The sequence below is a fragment of the Tauraco erythrolophus genome, chromosome 10 (genome assembly GCF_009769465.1).
Source record: "Tauraco erythrolophus isolate bTauEry1 chromosome 10, bTauEry1.pri, whole genome shotgun sequence".
Taxonomy (NCBI): Eukaryota; Metazoa; Chordata; class Aves; order Musophagiformes; family Musophagidae; genus Tauraco; species Tauraco erythrolophus.
This window is the reverse complement of record NC_141474.1, coordinates 5,510,009-5,532,425: the sequence shown is the minus strand read 5'-3', so window position 1 is coordinate 5,532,425 and position 22,417 is coordinate 5,510,009. Positions and strand designations below refer to the sequence as shown.

General features: G+C 46.1%; 1 protein-coding gene across 1 annotated transcript; it reads right to left on the bottom strand.

The window, feature by feature from the left end:
* Nucleotides 1-3,008: 3,008 nt before the first annotated feature.
* Nucleotides 3,009-19,695, bottom strand: TDRD5 (tudor domain containing 5). Its single transcript, XM_086617801.1, has 12 exons — nt 19,464-19,695; nt 17,995-18,413; nt 17,776-17,788; nt 17,027-17,151; nt 14,179-14,399; nt 13,064-13,270; nt 11,401-11,467; nt 10,249-10,449; nt 8,827-8,988; nt 6,659-6,808; nt 4,014-4,230; nt 3,009-3,208 (listed from the first exon to the last, which is right to left on the bottom strand). Exons 1-12 carry the CDS (start codon nt 19,693-19,695, stop codon nt 3,009-3,011), a joined length of 2,214 nt encoding a protein of 737 aa, XP_086473927.1.
* Between the last annotated feature and the right edge of the window lie 2,722 nt (nt 19,696-22,417).

Below are 22,417 nucleotides of genomic sequence, written 5' to 3'. Positions count from 1 at the left end.
GGAGAGCTGCAGGGCTGCACCACCTTTCAATTTTTAATTTGCTCTAAACATTTTGATCCTCTCCCCTGGGGACTCCCAGTTGACAACCTCTGCCAGCAGAACAGCCGCCCCATAGCAATAAGCAGGGTGGGAACTGGGGGCAAAGGAGGGTAAAACAGCTCCACACCGACCCCCTCTCCTCCGGAGGAGCAGGACCCCTTTGAACGCACACCCTGGGATGAGGGGCACCCACACTGGGCACTCCAGTGAAGGGGCCTCCATGGAGATGCTCCATGGAGGAGCTCCTCAAGGAGGACAGGAGACCCCTGCTCCCTCCAGGGACCTGACACCTGCAGAGACAGGGTTGTTGTAGGCAGAACATCTCCCTCCTTTTCATTAGGCATCTCCACAGGGTTGGGTCCCTCCAAACTAGGAGGGACCAACCCCTGGTCCAAATTAAGCCAGGCTGGATGAGGCTTTGAACAAGCTGGTGTAGTGGAGGTGTCCCTGCCTATGGCGGGGGAGTTGGAACTAGATGATCTTTGAGGTCCCTTCCAACTCAAACCATTCTATGATTGTAGGAAACTTGCTCTGGTTTACCCTGATGCCGCAGCGCGTGGCCTTGTCACAGCCACCTCTCCTTCCCCACCACCTGGCACCGGCACAGCGATGCCCTGGAGCAGGGCCACGAAGGCAGCATCACTTTCCAGTCCCTGAGGCGTCTTTCTCTTTTTCCACTGCCTTAAGCAACAAATGTACAAACAGGAACCTGCTGGGCATGAGAAACGTGACCTGAGCTGCTCTGGGAAGGGAGATGCCACCGCACAGCTGGGAAGATGAGCCCAGGTCATCCTGGAGCAGAGGAGTGGCTCAGGGTGGCTCTGGCTGGTGAAGTCCAGGCTGTGTTAAGGCTCACTGCTTCGTGCGCCTTTTATCCCGATTGAAAGGGTACGGAAAACTAACCAAGCACTTGCAGACAACACATGAACGGCAAAACCTCACAGGAAAAAAAATATCCTGACCAGTCAAGCATCAGAAAAGGTACATGGGATCGCAGCAAAGCACTGCATCCTGCTTCCAAGAGGTACCCAGGGAGCGGGTGAAAAGGGCGATGCACAGTGGTAATAGCCCAGAATGTGCTCCCTCCGTCCCAGAGGTGGCAGGTGAGGGAGCTCCCAGGTCACAGAGGACACCTTAACGCTGCTTAACGCTTGTTGTCTCCCTCCCACGAATCTGCCTGTTCCCCTCTCTGCACACATGCAAGCTCCCAGGGTCCACACCCCACCCTTTCAGACTCTCAAATTATCTCTCCACTCCCAATTTCCCAGGACAGCCCATGCAGAGCAGTGGTGGGATCCATCCCCAAAAGCCTCCGGTTACACTTCCAGGTAACTGCAGGACCTGCTGCTTCCCAGGCAGAGAGCGGGGACAGAAGCAGCCCCAGTCGGGCATAGGGATGCTGCCCACCCAGCAGGGTCTTCTTCAGCCCCTCACCTCCCTTGCCCTCCCAGACTGCCAGAGGAGTTTTAGGCTGAAGGGAGCCAAGGCACCGAGAGCCAGCCTCGGCTGCCACCTAGCAGCGACCCGACAGCAGCAGGGACAGGGCGACAGCTCCTCTAGCCTGCTGGCTCCTGCTGCAGCCCAGGAAGGATGCGGAGGTCTCATTGGAACACGCCACCCCAGCCCCAGTTCTCACCTCCATGAAACCAAAGGGGACTTCTGCAGCAGGAAGGGTGCTGTTGGAGACAGGCGCTCCCATCGCCCAGCTGCTCCGAGGGAGCTCAGCTCCATTTCAGCCTCTCCCTATGCTGGATGACAAACACGTGTGACATAACGCCCCAGCCTGTAGACTGAACATGGGATTCGAGAAATCAGGCAACTTCTGAACCTCCTCGCAAGATTGCACAGCCTCTGCTCAAGCCATAGCTCCTCACCTCTCTGCTTCCACCTCCTTCATTAGCTTTCCATCCGGTCATTTCCTAACGAGCCCCAGTTTTTCTTTCTCTCTCTACATTTTTTTTTTTACCTCTTTCCCATCCAAAACCACTCCTAAATGCTGAAACTGAAACAAAATAGTCACAGAATCATAGAATGGTTTGGGTTGGTACAGAGGTTTAAAGATCATCTAGTCCAACCAATCAATCTCTTATGCCGGGCTTTTATCCATTCCAGTATTAATGTTAAAGCCTATTTTGAGCTCTTTTTGGTGGTCTGCAGTGAAGCATCCCTCTGGCATGTTTGCGGGTGGGCACAGAGTGGCCCTTGAAGCACCTGAGGAACAGTCAGCAACTGGAACACCAGCAAACCAGCTGAATGCCAGCATTCATAACCAGGGCACTTCTATTTCCACAGCTTTTCTCTGCACTAACAAACTCAGGCCCAAGAGGATTTCTTGCCACAGGCAGGGAGCTACACAAACACAGCCAACGTCAAGCTTCACGCTTTCTCTCACTGGATTCTTTATAGATCTCATTCAAGGTCCGTAACATGGGCTTCCTGATCCTCCTATGTGCGGCATCCTAATTCATCAACAAATCAGAGCATCTTGTTCTTGAGGAAGGTTGTTTCTTTTTGCCAGTTACCAGCGCTGCCACGGACTGAGGCCTGAGCTGGGATACAACCACCTCTCCTAACAGCAAGGAGTGCGTAGAGCATCCACGGGGTTAATAAACGAAAACATCTCTCTACACAACGTCAAAACTCCTCATGCACTGAGGGAGGGAGGGATAGGTAGCCAGTTTCCCTCTCCTAAACTTAAAGGATACATAACACAACGTGACACTTAGATGTTCTCCCAAACGATTACATTAAAGAGCAATAAATCAGTACAGCACCAGTACAACAAAACCAAACTATTTTCCTGAAAGTAAAAGTAACGTTTATCACGTGTACTGGGCACATCTGAGAAGATGTCAGACTCCAAATTTTTCAAAGGATTAAATGTTTCTGAACAAAGAAAATGACAGCACAGTCATACAGAGGGCTTTTGTGGCTCTAGGCAGTCTTCCTTGGCAGCTTCTCCTCTCTTCTCACACCTTCTTTCCCAGGCTGGGGAGCCACTGGAAGTAGTCACTGGAAGTGGCTAGGCGTGCAGCTGCCAACACTGCAGACAGCGTGGTAGGAGGGACATACAGCTTCTGAGATGGCCCTTGGTCAGATGGCCTGATGGCACTGCACAGGTCAACTGCACAACTCCCAGGAAGGTCCTCGTTCTTCATTTTCTCTTCATCTGCATATGGAGGGACACAGAAAAGAAAGATAGTATCTACACTGACAACTCTAAGAGCTTCAGTTTAGATTAAAATCCCTTTTGCCTGGACCTTACCAGGTCATACCTATCTGATGAGCCCAATATGGTATAATCTGAGAGCCTCTCTCCCTCTCCTCCCAGTGCTCAACCCAGTTTCCCCAGTGGTGGGAGAGCAGATGTGAGCTGAGTAGCTCCTGTCTGGAGAACCAGGCCTCCACTGCAGACAGCCAGCAGACAGCTCTGTTCCAAGGCACAAACAGGCACAGTCTTCGGCAAGTCAATCTACCTCGTAAATTGGGCAACTCTAATATGGGCATTGTAAATTCTTGCATCATTTGGAAGACCAACACCCACACAGGGACCTTTCAAGGTTTAAAAAATGCTTTTGTCCCTTACGATTGGGAGATTGAGAGACCCTCAGCATGAAATGAACACAGGGTAAAATACGGAGTGGAGAGACAAAGACTTCTGCGTGAAAGCAGCAGAAAGTCTGGAAAAGGCAACAAAAAAATCAACAGAGAGAGGAATAACCCTCAATTCATTTGTTCCCATTAAGCATTTAGAAAACGATTTTGCTGCACAAAGGTCAAACTGATGCACTGCGTCCAGCCATTTATTATTGTCACATCTCCATCCCACACAGAAATACAAACATTTTCATCTGTTCTAGCAGAGCAGCAGCACCAGTCCTACGATACTCAGTAGTGTCTACAAGACTCATAGCACAGTAACAGACCACTCAGCTTTCTGTCGTGTTAAATTTTACTGACAAATCTCTTCGTACCATTATGGCTGTCCAGCATAAACGGTACTGCCATAAGTAGAACCGAGGGATGTACAGCTTCACAAAGCTGGGCCTTGCTGGAAGATCCTTCTATCTGATCAGGGTCATCTTGGCTCATTTCTGCTGGTTGCTTGGAGTACATAAAGGAGAGGTGAGTGTCTTCCACTGACTTGAGTACAACAGCAGGCATTGAGGACTCTTCAAGAAAATGAGGTGTCTGCAAATATATATAAAAAACTAAGAAACTCAGGAGAGGGTGTGATTAGTGCATGCTCGGTTCATTAGCTGTCCTGATCTTTATTATCTTTCAAAATCCACAAAGAACTGGAATGTCAGCAACTGGATGATTTAAAAAAAAAAACCAAACATAAAAATAGTAGTTACTCACAACCTTGGCCAAAGGGCAGCTTTTCCTGCATAGCAAGCTGGAAAGGGTGACAGATTATTACAAGATACAAATCACCATGTCTTAGCAAAGAATTAACAGCTGGCTCCTATCTCAGCATCCCCACGCAGAATAAACAATGGCAATGACGGAGTTTCTGCAAGGGAGTAGGGACTGAGTCGGAGGAAGTCCCTCTGCATTTTTCCTCAAGAATACAAACTAAACTTAAGTTTCAGTGATGATCACCCATGTCTCAGCCATAGGGAAGGACTAGAGGCAGTATTTGTATTTGTTAATTCAGCATGCAGGAGAAAAACAGTGAAACGACAGATAAGCAGCAATTCACTTTGCCCAACCACAGCTGTTCAAAAATTAGGTGCTTGCTCTCTACGCTGCTTCTGTTGTTAAGGCAGCAGAAGAAAGGCATCCATCTTCAGAAGGGGTGGAACACTATCCAGAGGTGCTTCACCCATTGGTAAGAGTATGTTCAGAGGATCAGCCCAGAACAAAACAAATTGTTTTTACACAAGCAGATTTAAGCAATTTAAATTGGCCCCCACAAGGGGACCATGAGGTGCTTCTGAAACAGCAAGGAGAGCTACGTGGCTGGGCTGCAGAAATTCAGTGCTGACAGGATGCCAGGACAGAATAATTTGAATGACAGGCCATCACTGGAATCCAACTAACCAGCCACTCACCTTGACACCACCAGTCCACTGAAAACCTCTGCCTAACATGCAGACAAAAAAAAAAAAAGAGCACTAGGACAAGAAAAAGAACAAGGTTAAAAGATGATTATTATCTCCTCTTGCCACCCACGCTATCCTTGTCGGGGGACAGGCAGTGTCGCTGCCACTCCAGCGCAAAGCAGAAACACACATGGTGCAAGGGTGGACACTAGAAATGTCTGTTAGCGTTGGAAAAAGCTGAGATGGAAATAATTTTTCAACAAGAGGCTGCTCAGTCTACAGAAGAGGCAAACAAGACAGGATACCCTAGAGAGTGCTGTGAGGGGCAGGAAGAAAGGCAGTATCTAGTCTTCCTCCTGATTCACACAATTAAGAATACCACCATTGAGAGGGGAAGGATGAGCAGTGAAAACTGAAAAAGAGGGAATACGACTTGGTGTTGCTGCAAGTGCCACGAAAACCTGAGGCCAAGAGATGCGCAGGAATCAGAGAAAGGAAATCCTCCCATCTGTCCTCATAACTAGCTGACTGGACCACTTTTTTTCCTTCTTGTCACTTCCTCTAAAAACTACAACAGAGATCACAGCTGGGGACAGAAAATGTGCCCAGGACTTCTCTGATGCAGTTAGAAAATTCTTATGCTTCAAAACTCACACAATTTAATACTTGCAGGGGAGTGTTGAAGTCAGCTCACAAGGACCCTATTGCTATCTTTCCACCTGCCTCCATCTCATCGTACTTTCTCCCCACACTTGCTACCAGAGGTCTTCCTCTTCTCTCAAGGTCCCTTTGCCCAGCTTGCTCTCTCTCCATCCTTTTCAGGCAACATCCCCCAGAGACACTGATTCTTCCAGCTCTGCTCTAGAGTACCTGAGAACCAGCTTTCCCCCTCATCCTTCTAGAAAGAGTTTTGTCTCAGCCACTATCAACCTCCAGATGTGTAAGGAGCTGTGGTTACTCAAAACCTTGTAGGCAAACTCCCATTTCCACCTCTGCAATGTCTCCTGTGGCTCAACATATCCTGAACAATACTGGCTCCCTGCTGAACCCAGAGCAGAGCATTTGCAAAAGGCCACGCTGCAGACCCTGTTAGAAACATTGTTAACCGCTAGTTAAGAAGCAAACGTGCAACACCAGTGCCACATAACGCCTCAAAGCACAGCCCAAAGCTCAACCCTCCCAAACCCACCCTCCTAACTCAGGAAGAGGCCTGTACGATCCAGAGTAGCCCCAAAGTAACTCTTGGTTACTCCCAGTAACCCTCAGGACTGCAAATGGGGGGGAAATAGAGGAACGAAGAAGGGCCAGGTTTGATCTATGAAGTACTGAAACAGTCTTATTTCCATGATATCTTGATGTGCCAGTTGAGCACTAGTGGATCACCACTAACACCCAAATACACAGCAAATAGGAAAACATATAGCGCTGAGCCCGTGCTAGCAGCCAGTCGTTATCTCTCTGCCAGTCACTTTAAAAAAAATACACATCAAAGCAATCAAAGGGCTATTCAAATAATCTAAAACCAGGAACAGTCTCTCCCAACTGCAGTAGCTGAGAAAAAATGTCCTTACCTTAATCACTGCCCTAAGATCTGTAGAAGTTTCATTTGTATCCTCCTGTGCAAGTTCGGGGTCTTGGTCTGTTGTTCTTGGGACACTCCTTCCATCCAAAAGTGGCTGCACATCATCCTGTGTCTCCTTCTTGGCAGACAGGTGCCACTGCTAACGAGATGGACAAAGAAAAAAAAGGCACAGCCAGTGTGGGTAGAAGAAGGCAGGATGCACTGGAGCAAATTACAGAATGATCAAAAGATCTCACTCGGAGCTAAACTGAGAGAGAAATGCAAAGGAGCTTTTCTGTTCCGCTCAGAAGTTTTAACATTTCTACCTGGAGAAGTGTGGGCTACTTGGAAAGGACAGAAAGAACATGGAAAGACAGGAAATAATGCAAACAAGAAACTACCTGTCACTAACTTTTCTCCTCCATACTAAAACTTACCACTTAGAAAGGACAGTTTTATTCAAGTAACATTTTCTAGTTACTGCTTGCTGCCTTCTGAGAAATTTTGCCATGGAGAAACGTCCCAGCGTGGCAGAACTGATACAACACAGTGTCCAGTCATTTTGCACTTAAGGGCCAGGGGTGGTGGTGGTGTTAATCCTGACGAGGCAAATTTCAGATTGAACAATGCAGAGGGAGTTCCCCACTGCTTAAGAGGAGTTACCACAAAATGCTAGCTGAGCAGTAACAAGCGTCATATGAGACACATTTCATTCCAGTTCAAAACATTTTGAGTAATTTTATAATTGACATTGATGATTGTGTTACTGATGCACCAAGGAAGAGAAGGAATTGTTTTGGGCAACTAAACAGAACAGCAGAGAAGAAAACATTTACACCAAGAGAGATATAGAGGACTGCAGTTTCTGGAAAAGGATTTTAAGACCCTTGAAATTAGACAGGAGAAAACTTGAATGCATTTACATTCCTATAGTCTCCAAATTGCCAGCTACGTCTGACATTTAAATACATGGATCTTGCTACAGTTAACCAGATTTTTCCATAAAAATCACAATAGACTCAGATTTGCAGAGTCTCAGTCACATTAATTTCTTCCAAATACATGAAGATGCTGGTTTGGGACCTTCAGTTCAGACAACGTATCGACAGTGCAAGGCCATTCACATCCAAGATATACAGCTTATATGGAGTTTCTCTAGCATGGAAACACAGCTGGCTGAAACAAAACCTAGGCAAAATGACTGTTTCACGAGTTCCTAACGTTACACTATCTTTTACTCTTATTTCAGAGAAATGTCAGAAAAACAGCCCCAGAGCAGGCCCACTGCTGAACACTTCAACAGCTGACATCTACTTGAAAGGTGCTTTGGCCCCCCGTAATAAAATGAGTAATGAAAACACTACAGTTTAAATACCACAGAAAAGTGGAGAAAGTCACCTGTAGACAAACATTCCTGGTGTTTCTAAAGGTACTGCATTAGATTGCACTCAAGACCCTGGGTTCTACTCCCTGCTTAACCCCTCTGTTCATCAGTTTCTCCATCTGTTAAACAGCAACAGGCTCCTCTTTTTAACATGCTCCAAAAATCAAAGGTGTAAAGCAGTATCCAGACCTGGATATCATTCACCTTTAGAGTTATATTTTTAATAAGACCGTAGTTATGAACAACCTTACCTCCTGCAACAACCAGCATTGCAAATTGCTTCCTTTCAGGCAAGTTTGGAATGAACAAGATCCTTAACACAAATAAAGCACCACTAATTCTTCTGGCCTTTTCCCCACATTTAAATGATACCCCAAGTTATTATACATCCTTCACCAAACCCTAGGGATGCAAGAGTAAAACTACACCACTTCTTGGGTCCTGGGGAGGGCAAAACATGAAAGTGCTAAGTCAAATTGATCTCAAGAATCTGGTACTGATCTGAGTTCTCAACAGAATCCGCTCTCGAACTGAAAAATTATGGTGCATGTGAGAGGTTAGAGAAATCACTGAGCACACAGACTCCCTGAAGTCTGCAAAGAGACGAGAAGACAAGCAGCTAGAGATGCATTTATGGTCCCTGTGTAATTGTTTTTATATTATGGTTCTGCTTTCTTTTTGTAAAAGCAAATAAAAGCCTCCATAAAAAAACTAAACAGGACTAAACCAATACACATCTCACAATCCCTGGAGTTGATTTCATTGAATGATAGCGTCACAGTCAAAACTCCCACCTGGTCACACAGCTCATCCTTGTCCAGCTTTGAGCTTGCTATTTCACTATCTGCATCCACAGATTCCTGCTGCAAATGAAGGTCTGTCTCCACCAGTTCAGCATTCTCCTGCTTTCCACTGGGCTGAACATACAAGGCCGAAGGATTCAGTTCCTTGAATCCCTAGGAACAAACAAAAAAACCCAGTACAGTTAAGAAAACCATGTTCTAACTATCAGAAAGAATAAAAGGGATTCAGCAAATTTCAAATAGGTTTTATGAAGAAGCACGCCATCCACAATTTACCTCCAAATTCTTGCAGAAATTGTCTTACTACGAAAATCAACTACCCTCCCTCCAGCAATAAAATCAGTCAGCGATGCCCCTCTCCCCCTAAAACGGGGCCTACACACATAAAAATACAATCATAGGATCTAATCCTGCCAAAACATGCATTCTGCTTCTATTGAATAAAACAGCAAACACAAACACTCCAGGCTGTAAAGCGTGACTTCGAAATTGTGGCGGTACCTTTCCAAGGGTTTTGGCATCCTCACAGTTCTTCACTGAAACCGAGCTGAGACATTCAGACAATGACACAGATGGTCCTAAATCATAAATGCTCTCTGCACTCGTTTACACCTCGAACATCTGTTCAAGGCACGATGTGCAATCTGTACATAGTTACACCATAGTTACACTGTCCAACATTGTACATTTCACCGGCAAAGTAAGAGACTTTTTAAACCATTTCCATAATTCAGTCTGTTAATGGCATAACTAGTTTTCAATGCCTAGAGCAGAGAAAGCCAAAACAACTTATTTAACTACCCTGTTTCTCACTCAACTGCCCCTGTCACTACGCAACAGTACTTTCAGTGAGATACTAAAAATCTAATCAACTTGCTCTCATTAATTGTTTGGATGAATCAGAGGCCTCTTAAATTATGACTAGGAAATCCTGATGGAATTAACAATGCATAGTCAAGTAACTAACACATCTCTTAACAACCTCTCAATTCCATCTCAGTTTGGCCTTACGCTGAGAACATCTATAGCTGTTTTACTTTTCTGTATTATTTATAAGAGATGTGCATTGGTTCAGATGAATCTGCAATTCTAACAAGCTGATCAACTTCAAAAAAAAAAAAAATCAACTGTTTCTAATCCACTGTTGGAAGACAGCATAGAAATAGTTTGTTCTATAAAACCAGAGTGTCTCTGTTGCACCATCAGATTCCACCTTAAACAAAAAGCAAGCTCTCACCATAGAGTCTGACACCATGGGATGCAGTCATCAAACAGTAAGTTACAGGGAAGCAGGGGGTATCAGTTTTGCTCTTCACAAAACTACCTGCTTCAAGCTAAAGATCTTCCTGTTACAGGCACCCAACTGATCCTTTCCCTGCCCTTCCTTTCAGCAGCACACGCTTCCCTCCTGACCTGGGACGGAATGTTCTCTCCGCAGACGTCAGCACATCCCCTGTCCCTCAAGACGCAGTGGAAGTAGACATCCTCCTCAGTGGACGTGTCACACAGGAAGAGATGCAAAATGCCACTGACATATTCATCCACGATGCCCACAAGTAGCTTGGAGACACACAGCTTCTTGAATAGGAGAGTTGCTTCATTGGACCATGTCTCCTGAAGAAGAAACAAGAACGTAAAGTTACTATAAATAGACCAACATCCTCTGCCCGAGACTTTCCTTTGCAGACAACTAAGCTAGGGACAATAAAGGAAAGTCAGGCCAATGAGATTCCTGATGGCTCTGAACTAAGTCAAACTACCCCAAGCCTGCAACGCTCGTTATGCTGGGAATGCACTTTCACCCTAAATACTTGTTTCCAAGCGCGGTTCCACGGCATTCACCAGCAATTTTATCACAATCACCTAAAATACAGTTGTTTTTTTGCGTTTGTTTTTTTTTTTTTTAAATTCCTGGAATCATGTGATTATAGATATTAAAAGTATCAAAAGTTTTTAAGAAGCTGCTAAGCTGCACTACAATGAAAACTGAGATTCTTTAAGTCTAAAAAAACAGAAGGAAACAACTTTTCAAAAATAACGTCTTTGAAGTACAGAAGAAGCAACTCTGCTCACATGCTCTCCTTCAGAGATTGCATTTCTCAGGCTTCTTGACAAAGAAGTTTCTCAGCACAGAGAAACTTTCTTATGACCTCTACAATTCCTTGGCTACGCTGATTGCACCAAATCAACTCACCTAAAGCTCCATCACACAGGAAATATTTTAAACAAAGGGCTGGAGCTACCAAGGCTTCAGAAGGACCCTGGAGAACTACTGGCAGGGTAAGAAGTTTTCTCATTTGCTGAACAGTAGCTATCTGCTTCTGCAATAATATGAGCAAGAAGACTCTGATCATGAGGAAAACAGACAGTGGAAGGGTGATCAATTGCAAAGACAGAGACTTACGCAGTCACGCTCTGCTGAACGTTAACCGCAGCAGTTCTCCTCTGAATGTCAATGGGACCTGAATTAAGCCAAATGTTTGCCTTTTTCAGAAGATAAAGCCAATCTCTACTCGATAGCTCTCCTACAGCTGTCAACAAACAAAACTGCATGTGAACACCTACCTCCACAGGTTTTACCCATGCCAAGGAACACGGGATGGCCTGAGCAGGGAGCTTCAAGTAGCACCACCTACAATACAAAACAAAGTCATCGCCATTACAGCAAAACCAGAGCAAAACCAGGCAGAAGAGCAGAACTTTCTCCTCTTCTGGGTTTTAAAATCACCTTAGGAATAGAGAGGCACATAGTGGAGTCTGCACTTATGACTAAAAACCAACAGCAGCTTTGGAAAACACTCCATATCCAGAGAATGGGCACTGCAGCAACAGCAATAACTACTGGTCCTTTACGCCTTCCCTTGTCCAAGCATCTTCCCATCATAACCCCTTATGATTACAAAGTTACAGACATAGAGCAATGACTTTTGAATGAAAGAATGCAAATGGTCCAGTATAAATAGAGGCAAATGAGAGGGAAGAAGCAAATTTGGGAAAGGTACTGAATTGCAGAGAAGAACGAGTACCCTTGACATGGCAAATGCATCCCACTTGGACTGATGGCTGTTCAGGAGGGTGTTTCATGGAACCCAGGAAGGAAGTTTAGGGAGCTTGCCCCAAAGTGATAGAAAGTAGCAAGAGGAAAGACTGAGTGAAGGTGGAAATAGGAGATAAACCCAAAGTCACTGTGAGGGAGCAACAAACAGGGCTGATGAGCAAAGGGCCCGGAATGATCAGCAAAACAGGTCTTAAACAATGTCACCTCAAGTATTAGCATGCAAGCAAGGAAATGCCTGCAAGGCATCATAATGGAATAAATCCCGAGATCTCTTCTAGGAAATCTGCACGCTGGGATGTCTTTCTGAAGAAAGACAGGCCAGTCAGCCCCACCTCAATCCCTGGGAAGGCAATGGAACAACTAATCCCGGGAACCATTTCCAGGCACGTGAAGGACAAGAAGGTGATTGGTAGCAGCCAGCACGGATTCACCAAGGGGAAGTGTCATCCTTAACCAACCTGACAACTTCTATGATGAAATGACTGGCCTGGAAGGCCAGAGGAGAGCAGTGGGTATTGTTTACCTTGACTTCTGTCAGGCTTTTGACCTGTGTCCTGTAAGATACTCATAGAGAAGCTAACGAAGTATGGGTTGGATGAGCTGGACAGTGAGGTAGATTGAGAAATGGCTGAAGAGTCAGGCCCAGAGAGTGATCAGTGGTACAAAGTCTGGTTGGAGGCCAGAAATTAGTGGCGTACCCCAGGGGTCAATATTGTTCAACATCTTCATTAATGATTTAGATGACAGGGGAAAGTCTACCTTCAGCAAGTCTGATGATGATGATACAAAACTGGGAGGAGTGGCTGATACACCCGAGGGTCATGCTGCCACTCAGAAAGACCTTGACAGGATAGAGAAACAGGCAGACAGGAACCTAGGGAAGTTCAACAAAGTCCTGCACTTGGGTACTAACACCACTATGCACCAGTACATGTTGGGGGCTGACTGGGTGGAAAGCAACATTTTTATCGTGAGGGAGACCAAGCGATTGAACAGATTGCCCAGAAAGGTCATGGTGTTTCCATCCTCAGAGACATTCAAAAGCCGCCTGGACATGGTCCTGGGCAGCCTGCTCTAGATGGCCCAGGGAGGCTGGACAGGATGACCTCCAGAGGTCTCTTCCAACCTCAACCATTCTGTGGCTCTGTCACCCATGTATAATTTACTTACTTGAGGAATCTCAGGCAAGACTTCCAGACAATTTCGAGGTTTCCGTAATCTGGGTAGAACACCTCTACTTCTTGGTCACTGACCACACGATGGATGATAGCGCGGTACCACCATTTCGAGACTGTTACACAGCAAAGCTGCCCAGGCCGTACTGAAGACTCAGGCATGATGTAACGATCAGAAACAAGTTTATTTGAGTAACAGTGTCTGCAAAAGATTATAATGAAAAACTGTGCTTGGTAGGATGCAGGAGATTGAACAAAGAGAAATATACAGGGCTTCAGAAGAATCCTGATTTCTCCAAGTCCCCATGACATGAATTTTCAGGATTTGCTTTAACGTACACTTTACACCTTTGTTCTGCTACACTGAAACGACAATCAAAAATGCAAACCCAAACTTTTAACATTTGAATGATATTCTTGGGGGTCTAACAAAAACTTAATTAATGAGGATTAATCAGAGGCTAAATGCAGTCATTCTAGTCATTAATTTTTAACATTACCTTGACACGTGAGTGATTCTTATGATCCAGGTTCTGGAGAACTGGCTCATACAGACAGTATCTGTCTGCAGAGTCCGTAATCACACTTACATGTGCTCCACGGACATCAAGCATTTACTTTGGCACACAATTAACAGCAATTATAGCACTGTCATGGTGGAATAGAATCCTAAATGCACAATGTGACTGACACAAATGAAGCTACTGATGGGGTTTTGCTTTCAAATATAGATATGATAAAGGTCTATTATCTGTTGCTTTTTGGTAAGAGTTGGAGATGGAAGTAAAAGCCTTAACTGAGCACATTAGCAACAGTAGCACAGACAATAGAGGGGTTCAAAGGAACTCTAAAGTTCTGTTCCGTAACCTATTCAGGCTTTTCAAGTTTAGGATGGTCTAGGACACAGCCAAAGAACCGTGAACTGCTATTAACCATACGCTTTGCTTGCTAGCTAAAAGGAATGAGAACCTGTTTCAGTACAGCACTGCCATCTCTGTATCAAGTAATCAAGCCAGCAGTGACCATAACTAAAAGTTGGGTGCCCCGTTCCCTCAGCACAAACACACATACAGGGGATAGCAGCACTGAATCAGGATAACATGTTCGCACCTCATCTCAAGCATCATATTCTGCAGTTTATCAGATGTTTCCCTGCTGCAGATGTGGACGTAGAACTGACTAGGAGAGACGACGAATTCCACAAAGACTCCCACCAAGCACTTTCTCTCCAGCGGTGGTAAACTGCAAAGGCTTCTGTCCTGAACAGCATCTGGGGGGATTTCTGGAGTCATTATCAACTCGTCTATCAGGGACTGCTCCAAATCTTGAGACTGCAAAGGGATAAGAGGAAGGTGGCACTCAGATGTCTCATCATGCACTGAACACACGTGAGTAGGCTTTTCATTAACGTAAAAAAAAAAATAGTTCTGCTTTCCTGGGGACCCAGGAATTACTGAATATCAGAGATTCTCAACAAATTTTGCACACTTGGATTAAAAATTTCCCTGTGATACAAGCATTTGTTTTCACTCTCTCTCTCTCTCGTTCTTCCTTCTTTCTTCCCTCCAGTGTAAAGAGGGGTGCAACAAAAACACCTTGCTCATATTCCTGCAAGGAATAAAGGAGAGGGATTGAAGTCATGTCACATATTTAGACAAAAAGTATTGAACAGCTACTGCTAAAAAAACAAACCAAAAACCCCAAACACGACTCACCTGTTTGTTGGATTTTACCCAAAAGACGCTATTTCTATGCTCTGTGACCATGTGACTGAACTAGCAAAACTATCTGAAAGTGATTCGAAAGTGACACGAGGCATAAATGCCTCTCACTTTCACACTAGAGCTATTTCCCAAACAAAACCCAAACAAAACCTACAATCAGTCAGACATCAGCTACTTTCACTGCCTCAAGAGCTTTATTTTGTACCAACAAACAGCACTCCTCCAACAACCAGAAGTCCAAATTGTTTCACTGTTACTCCCTGTGAGTACGCTACAAGCTACCACTGCATTATACATCAGGCAATATACAGGAAATTTGTCTTCCTCTCATTGCTTACACGGCTAAATTCAACAGCAAACAATAGGTTTTTGCAATACTGGCTCTTTTAACCATTTTTTTAAAAAAACAGGTGAGAGTCTCTCCTTCTGCAAACTGAGCAAGGGCTAACGCCTCTGAATTCTTTCGAGTTGAAATTTGGACTAAAACAGTGAGTTAAACAGTGAGTTAACATTTTGGAGTTAAAGAGCAACTGAGGGAATTCTCGCCTAAGCAGCGGCATCACCTCTAAAAATCCCTTACATTTCATGGATTTCCTCCAAGAAGTGCCTGTGAATAGTGGCATTTCTAAGGGACAGCTTCCCCCTGAGAACACTCTCCCTATCAGACTGTTAAGGGCACATATGATCTTTACAATGTAGCTCACACATTGGTAGTGACAACACACCTTTCTTTGAAAGGCACAGAAGACATATCCATGTTTGCAAAAAAGCAACAAAATTATAAAAAGATAAACCAACAGAACACGAGATTTGGAAGACTGGCTACCTCCTTGCCCTCAGCTGGGCTGGCAGCTGCCAAGAGTGGAGTGGATGGCACTTTTCCCTCCGCTCAGGGCAGCGAGAAAGAGCTGCTGAGAGCAGCAACTCTACATAACTCTTCTCAGGGCTGAGCGGATTGACTCAGCCCTTGTCCCTCGTTTGTCCCTTACAACACTTCCACTATTGGTCTCTTGTGACCAGATACTCGGACACCTTGCAGCCAGGCAGGGATCAGGTTGCATTTCTCCCCTCTACTTTGCAGCATCCTGATGAACAAGTGTTCATTGCAAACTCGAACTAATGCATTCCAACCTGCTCTCCTCTTTAGGGCATTTTTAAAACAAAACGTCAGAATTGGTGTTTCATGACAAATCCTAATCCTACAAACACCTTCCAAGACTTATCCTGCTAGGATCTTTAAACAGGCTCCCTTTGCCATACATAAGAACAAAAATCTGTGGCTACCTGAACCATATCCCCCCTTTTTTACCCTTCCCACCAGCAGTCTCTGTTTGATCTAGGAGAATTCCCTGTCGGCTTCATCTAGTCAAACTAAAATTTGTTTAAAAGATCAGAACAGCCTGCTAAAAAAATCTCTAAAGAGTATGTTTTATGAAATGCTGCACAAAGTCCAACTCACAGTCCCAGGTTTCCAAATTCACTAGTGCACAAAACACAAGATTCCAGAAGAATTTCTAGAACCCCTTCTGTGCCTATGTGCTCCAACCATATAGTTCCTTGGCAGAGGAAATAACTCTCAGCAGGAGGATTTTCTGGAGAAAAGGAAGGCTTAAAGATGCTCAAAAGAAAAAAGCAGAGGGGACACAAACAAACTCTCCCAATCAGGTTTGGCAGTTCAGAGCCTCTAAGCCTCAGTACTGTTCTTCTCCATTTCTAAAAATACATTGCTAAACAAAACCAACCAACTAACCAAACAAACCCCTTAAAATTTTCAAACCGCAACCAAATAGCAGAGTTGAGACAGCAGGAATCAAGGTCTCTTGAGGACCATTTCCCAGCTCTGTCACATAGCTGCTTGACACTTCAGCCCTGCCTACTGCAGCAGGGGAAATTGTACACAGGTAGTCTCAGAAAGAAGTTATTAGAGTCTAATGACAGGTGAGTACACCGAAAGGTATCAGCACTATTATCAGGGAGTGAGATGATGCTTAACTGACCTTGGATGATCAGTAACACAGATCTCAAGACCTTACAGAGACAAGAAAAAGACCTAGTCTAGATGGCATATGAAGCTATATACCAGTCCACTATGAGCCTGGTCACCTTCAGTCTCATCCAAACAGGTACAAAAACTTTGGGGAGCAGCACTGCATCAATACAAACTCAACAGAAACAAAAGCAGTAAAGACAATCAATCACTGGATTAAGACATGAAAAAGCTACACATCACTTACTTGTTTGAGACCATCATGCAAATCTACTGCTTGTGTTTCCACTGGCTCTGGCTGCTTTTCTGCAGTCAGGTGGAAGCTCTCTGTCTCACAGCTGGGTTCCAAAGGAGGCATCTCAACTGCAGGTGCTGCCGTGAAGATAATTTAGCTGTTATTCTCTATTTACATATTAAGCAGAAAGAGAAAACATCTGAAAAGGAAAGTACTGGTGGTGTTTTCCTCATCCCTTTAGCATTCATAGCCACCACAGTCATGAGGATTCACTTGAGAGGCACCCTTCACTGCAGTAATAAATCAAAACAAAACGAACCACACTTGGCTCTTGTAAACATGCTAAAGGTTAAATCAGTTGCTAGAATGATGTTAAAATGAATTTTCCCCAGAAAAGCCAGGAATGTAGGAGGAACTGTATGTGATTTCCTGCCTTTTCTCAGCGCCGTTATGGGAACGCTGAGGACACCTGCAGTCTCTTTTCTTCTGTGGAAGATCGAAGCTGTGCTTTTCAGACTAGCGCTACACCTTCAGTCTCAAAAGTGCATCGGAAAGGCTTTACCAGCCTGCGGAGCAGGCATTCAGGAGATCCCTCTAGTTTTGTTATCTATTGCCTGGAATGACTAGGAATTCCAGTCCTACACACGCGTTCAGAAAGTCTGTAATCTGAACAGGCTAAACATCCCTTCTTTCACCTCTCACCAAAAAATGGTGGCAACCTGTAGAAAACTTCCAGTTAAGCTCTCTGCTATCACCACAACTCCCTTGTGACAGCTGCTTCTGCAGCAGCCCACAGCCGTCCTGTGACAGCTGCTTCTGCAGCAGCCCACAGCCCTCCTGTGACAAAACCTAGGGAAACCGTGACTACTACGGCAACTGGAAATGCAGCAAAATCCACTTGAAACACAGTTCCTTGGCCGCAGCACTTGCAAGAGCTACGTGCTTTCAGTTAAATAACACACCTCCTCACCTTGCGGCACCTCTTCCCACACCTCGTCTTGCAGCGTCTCTTTCTTCTCTATCTCACTTGCCATGTACTTCTTCAGGATTAGTAAGGAACCTGCTCTTGTCTGCTCAACCACAATGATATCGGACATGCTTTTGAAGACTTCCAGTATGGAGAAAAATCCGTATTGCATGTACTGGAATGCCCGGCCAAAGCGTTTGAAGAAGGCCTTTTCAAAGTCCAAGAGCAGAAGCGGTGAGGAACTCAGCAGATCCTGCAGCTCAGCCTTCACGCTTGCTGGCAGGATGGGAGCCCTGCCTCTCTGAGGGAAACTCCGTGGATTCTTAGAGGGAGAAGCAGCGGCTGCCTTCACGGCAGCATTCTTCCGTGCCTTAGAACTTCTCTGTCGGGCAACCAGTTTGGCAATCGTTTTGGTGGTCTCATCTGCAACGGCTACAACAGAAAGAAATAAACTATTAGACTACTGAACCATTAAAAGCTCTACAGAGGCAAAGCTCCTCTTCTTTCCTTTTTTTCCTCTTCTCCTCACCCTTTTCAGAAGCAAGTGTCTCCTTCAAAAGCAATCACCCTAAATCTTGGCTGATTTCCAGCGGGGCAACCACTTTTCCCTTCCCCTTTACAAACTGGACTGAACCATTTTTAATGGCCAACAACCAACCTGCACCCTCATCCCTATAAATCCAGATTCAGGTAGGATAGTAGGTCACATTCTTGGATACAGGATCACAGCTGGAAACCCAGCTGCTGCAAGTTTTGTTGGGAAAACAGTAATGTCTCATTGCTCCCCTCAGCCAGAATCACAGGAAATCCTCGCTATGGAGCACCCAACTGCCCAGGCAAGGTCTCCCTGGAGAGCAGCCCACGTCTTTTCCATGCTTTTAAACAACTTCTTCTTGTCTTACTTTTACTTGTAGCGCTCTAAAAAAAAGATAATAAAAAAAAAAATTGTTTCACCGTTCCAAATCAACTCTTTACATGTACCATTTGTTTCCGCAGCTCTTCTCCAAATAAAAGGAAAATGAAAAGGTTCTTTGATACAGACCAAACTTCCCATGGGGTCAGGTAGGGAAACATTTACAGCTTCTCCTGAGAGGCCTCATCCCTAGTTTTGCCTCCTGATGTAGTCTCCATTCACAGGAAAAGCGATGCTTACTAGTTCTAGTGTACACATAGGAAATGTTACTGTAGTTTCCAAACTAAGTGCAGAATGCAACATATACAAAAATAACTAGAAGCCTGTGTTATTTTTCAGGAAGAAAGAGGAAAAGCATTAAAAGGCAGATCAAAATACAAGAAGAAACATCAAAAAACAAGAAGAAACATCAAAAAAGAAATTAAACAGAGCTATATGAAAAAAACATGAGAGTGCTATCTACCTACAGCTCTGGTAATTTATCCTGCACATCCCTATTTTGGAGCCTCACTTCATACCAGTATGTGGTTCCAAACAACTCCCCCACCTGTAAGGAAACAAAACCTCACCTTTGAGAATAAAAGTGCCGTTCTCATAAGGACAGACTCTGACCACTTCAGGCATATCTGCCACCAGCTCCAAGGTGGACTGGAAGCCCAGGGAATGTAAAGGGAGAGGTTTGCCGATCATGGCCATGTACTCTCGCTCCAGTTGTGCTGGGGTTAAGCCCTCTCTGGCAGCCATCAGCAGTGATCTCAGCTCCTTCTTCAGCATCTCCATAAGCTGTGCCCGCTCTGACATGTCTACACTAGAGGGGAAACAAAAGAAAGCAGAAAACAGCTTGTAACACAGCTGCTTGAACACAGGTAAAAGACTTTTTAAACACATAGCAGCTGAAAGCTGGTGGAGGGAGAAGGCAGCAAGCCAGGCTCACCAACAGCCACGACCTACCAGCCCCTGTACTTCCTTGCCTGCCTTGGTGAGTTGCCACCTCCGGCGCCCACTGCGCCAGCTGAGATCATGGCTCCTCCTGCGTTCACTGCCTGTCCCCATGGGATCGCGGCCTCTACAAGCATTGCATCCTGAGTACAGTCACCCCTAAACCCCTGCCCCAGGGGCTGCCTTCCACAAACCCTGCCACTCCATAGAGACCCCTGCACCCCTAAACCGCTGCCTGCGGACCCCCTCCCCCTCCCATGGGCTCACTGTCCCTTACGGAGAGCTCCTAACCCTGGGCCTAGGGATTCCCCACTCCGCTCCATAGGGTCACCGCCCCCCCAAAGAGACTCCCCCAAACCACAGCCCGGGGACCACCCACAGAGGCCCCGGGGTGGGGGGTCACAGCCGCCCCCAGCCTCGCCCGCACCCACCGCGCCATGCCACCGCCGCGCCGCTGCTGCGCCTGCGCGCTCCTTTTCCCGCGCTTCCGGGGCGCGAGGGCGGGGCCCCCTCGCATTCTCCCGGTGTCGCGAGGGCGAACCTCCCCTCAGCGCCCTGCCCGCCGCCGCGCTGAGGCGGGCGGCCGAGGTGGCTCCTGCCGCCGCACCGGGAAGGCAGCCCGTCCCGCGGGAGCGACCCCCGGGGCTTGCACGGAGCGGCTCCCCCTGCCTTCTCCCGAGTGAAGGCGGCGGGCGCGCTTCCCTTCCGACAGGAAAAGTGAGCGCGTTGTGAGGCACGGACGGAAAAGGACCGGTTCCTTTTAAGGCAACGATATTTAAACCCCAACACCAACGTTATTAAGAGTAATCTTCTGGTTTTTAGTCTCACCTGAGGGGAAAATCCACAGTGGAGAGGCTGAGTGACTTTACCGGCGCCAAAGGGGGATGTAAACTGGGTTGCAATGGCCATTTCCTGAGGGTTTGCAGTCATTTGAGAAACCTACTCAACAGCGTGGGTGATTTCCAAGCAGGGACACGTTTCATTGTGGCAAGTGGGGCTGAGACTGCGGATTTTGGGATGGCAAAGGTTGCAAATCTGCCAGCCCGTGCTCTCGGAGCATCTCCCCTGTCCCAAGGTAGTGGCCAAAAACATCCCATGGAGTCGGGACCCACTGGCTGAATGAAACATCAGGCAAAACCAGAAAGTTTCGGGTTTGTGGGTGTTAAATACCTCATGGTGTTTCTGACAAGAAATCAACCAGACCTGACCTGCCATTTACTGCTGCTGCTTAAAACACCACCTGCCCTTTCAGCAGCTGGAGACCATGTCCCCCTGCCTTATGCTGGCCAAGTGACAAACACAAAGTGAAAAAGGTCTCTGGAGCACTTCCAAAGCAAATACAGACACTGTATGAATTTGTTAATTATGCCCTATTTCCACCCAACTTTCCTCCTCTGCCATTAGCACTCTCCACCCATGGCTCTCCCAGTGACCTGCTGACGAGGCACCTGGCACAACGGAGCAGAGAAAGCAGGGAGCTGCTGCTTCCACCCTCCCTGCCTGCAATATCCTGACTCTGGGTGGGCCACAAGTCTCCAATAAAACAGGAATCCATGAAAAAACAAGAGCAGCACCTCCCCGGCTGGCTTCCCAGCTCCCTCCAGCCGCTCCTCCACACCAGAGCCTGGGCATCCCTGAGCTCAGCACTGCCCTGTTGACAGGAAAATCACCGCTTTACATTCCAGACTTGTCTTAGTATGATTTCTGGCTGAGTGCTGGTTTCTTTAATACAGTCAGTGACTTTAAAACACCTCAAAAGTGTTTCTTGCAGAGGTTTCTGCAGCTGTCACCACAGGCTGTGCGGCATGAAAAGAAAAAGCTCCTATGTTTGCTCTGCTGTGCTCCTGCTGTGAAAAACTATGGAGGCATTTAAGTAATTTAGAAGACAGATTCAACAGCTCTAACCCTGCAATAGCCTCTATGCTTTGCACTCATTCAGGAAAGTTCATGGCTGAATTGAGACCAGCTAATTTCTCTCCCTGCTAAAACATGAGGTGAGCCTAGAGAGACGCAGTTCACTGCTGACATCCCACCACTGTGCCAGACAAAGGGTTTCCAGAGAGCAGACCAGCGTGAGATGCTACTCACCCAACCGTTCTCCACAACACCCCCTCCAACACTCCTGAGTTAAGCCACTGGTCTCACTAGTAACAGTTTTTCACACTAGTGCTTATTGTTCTGGGCCACTCTCACCGTTTAAGGTCTCCAGAGCCATGTGTCTGACAATTACTTTTAGGTTGCTTTTCAACAGCTTTGCAGAAAACATCTACTAAAAATCAGCTGAGTGCTTTTGATTGTATTTTATTTCCAAAGGCAGGAAGATACAAACAGAATGTCCTCCTGGAGTCCACCCTATCCAGGTCTAACTTTCCTTCCCAACTCCACAGCAGTGTGGGATGAGAACAGAGCAGCTGGAAAGCAGCTTGCTCACTTCACTGTCCATTATGTCTGACAAGCCTGTGACAAACTTGAAACAAGCCTTCTTGACCTGACGCCTCCCCTTCTCTCCTCCCCTGCCTGCAGCAATAAATTCAAGCACAAATTCATCCTGCTCCCACAGGCAGCTGCATGCTCCTCAGCACAG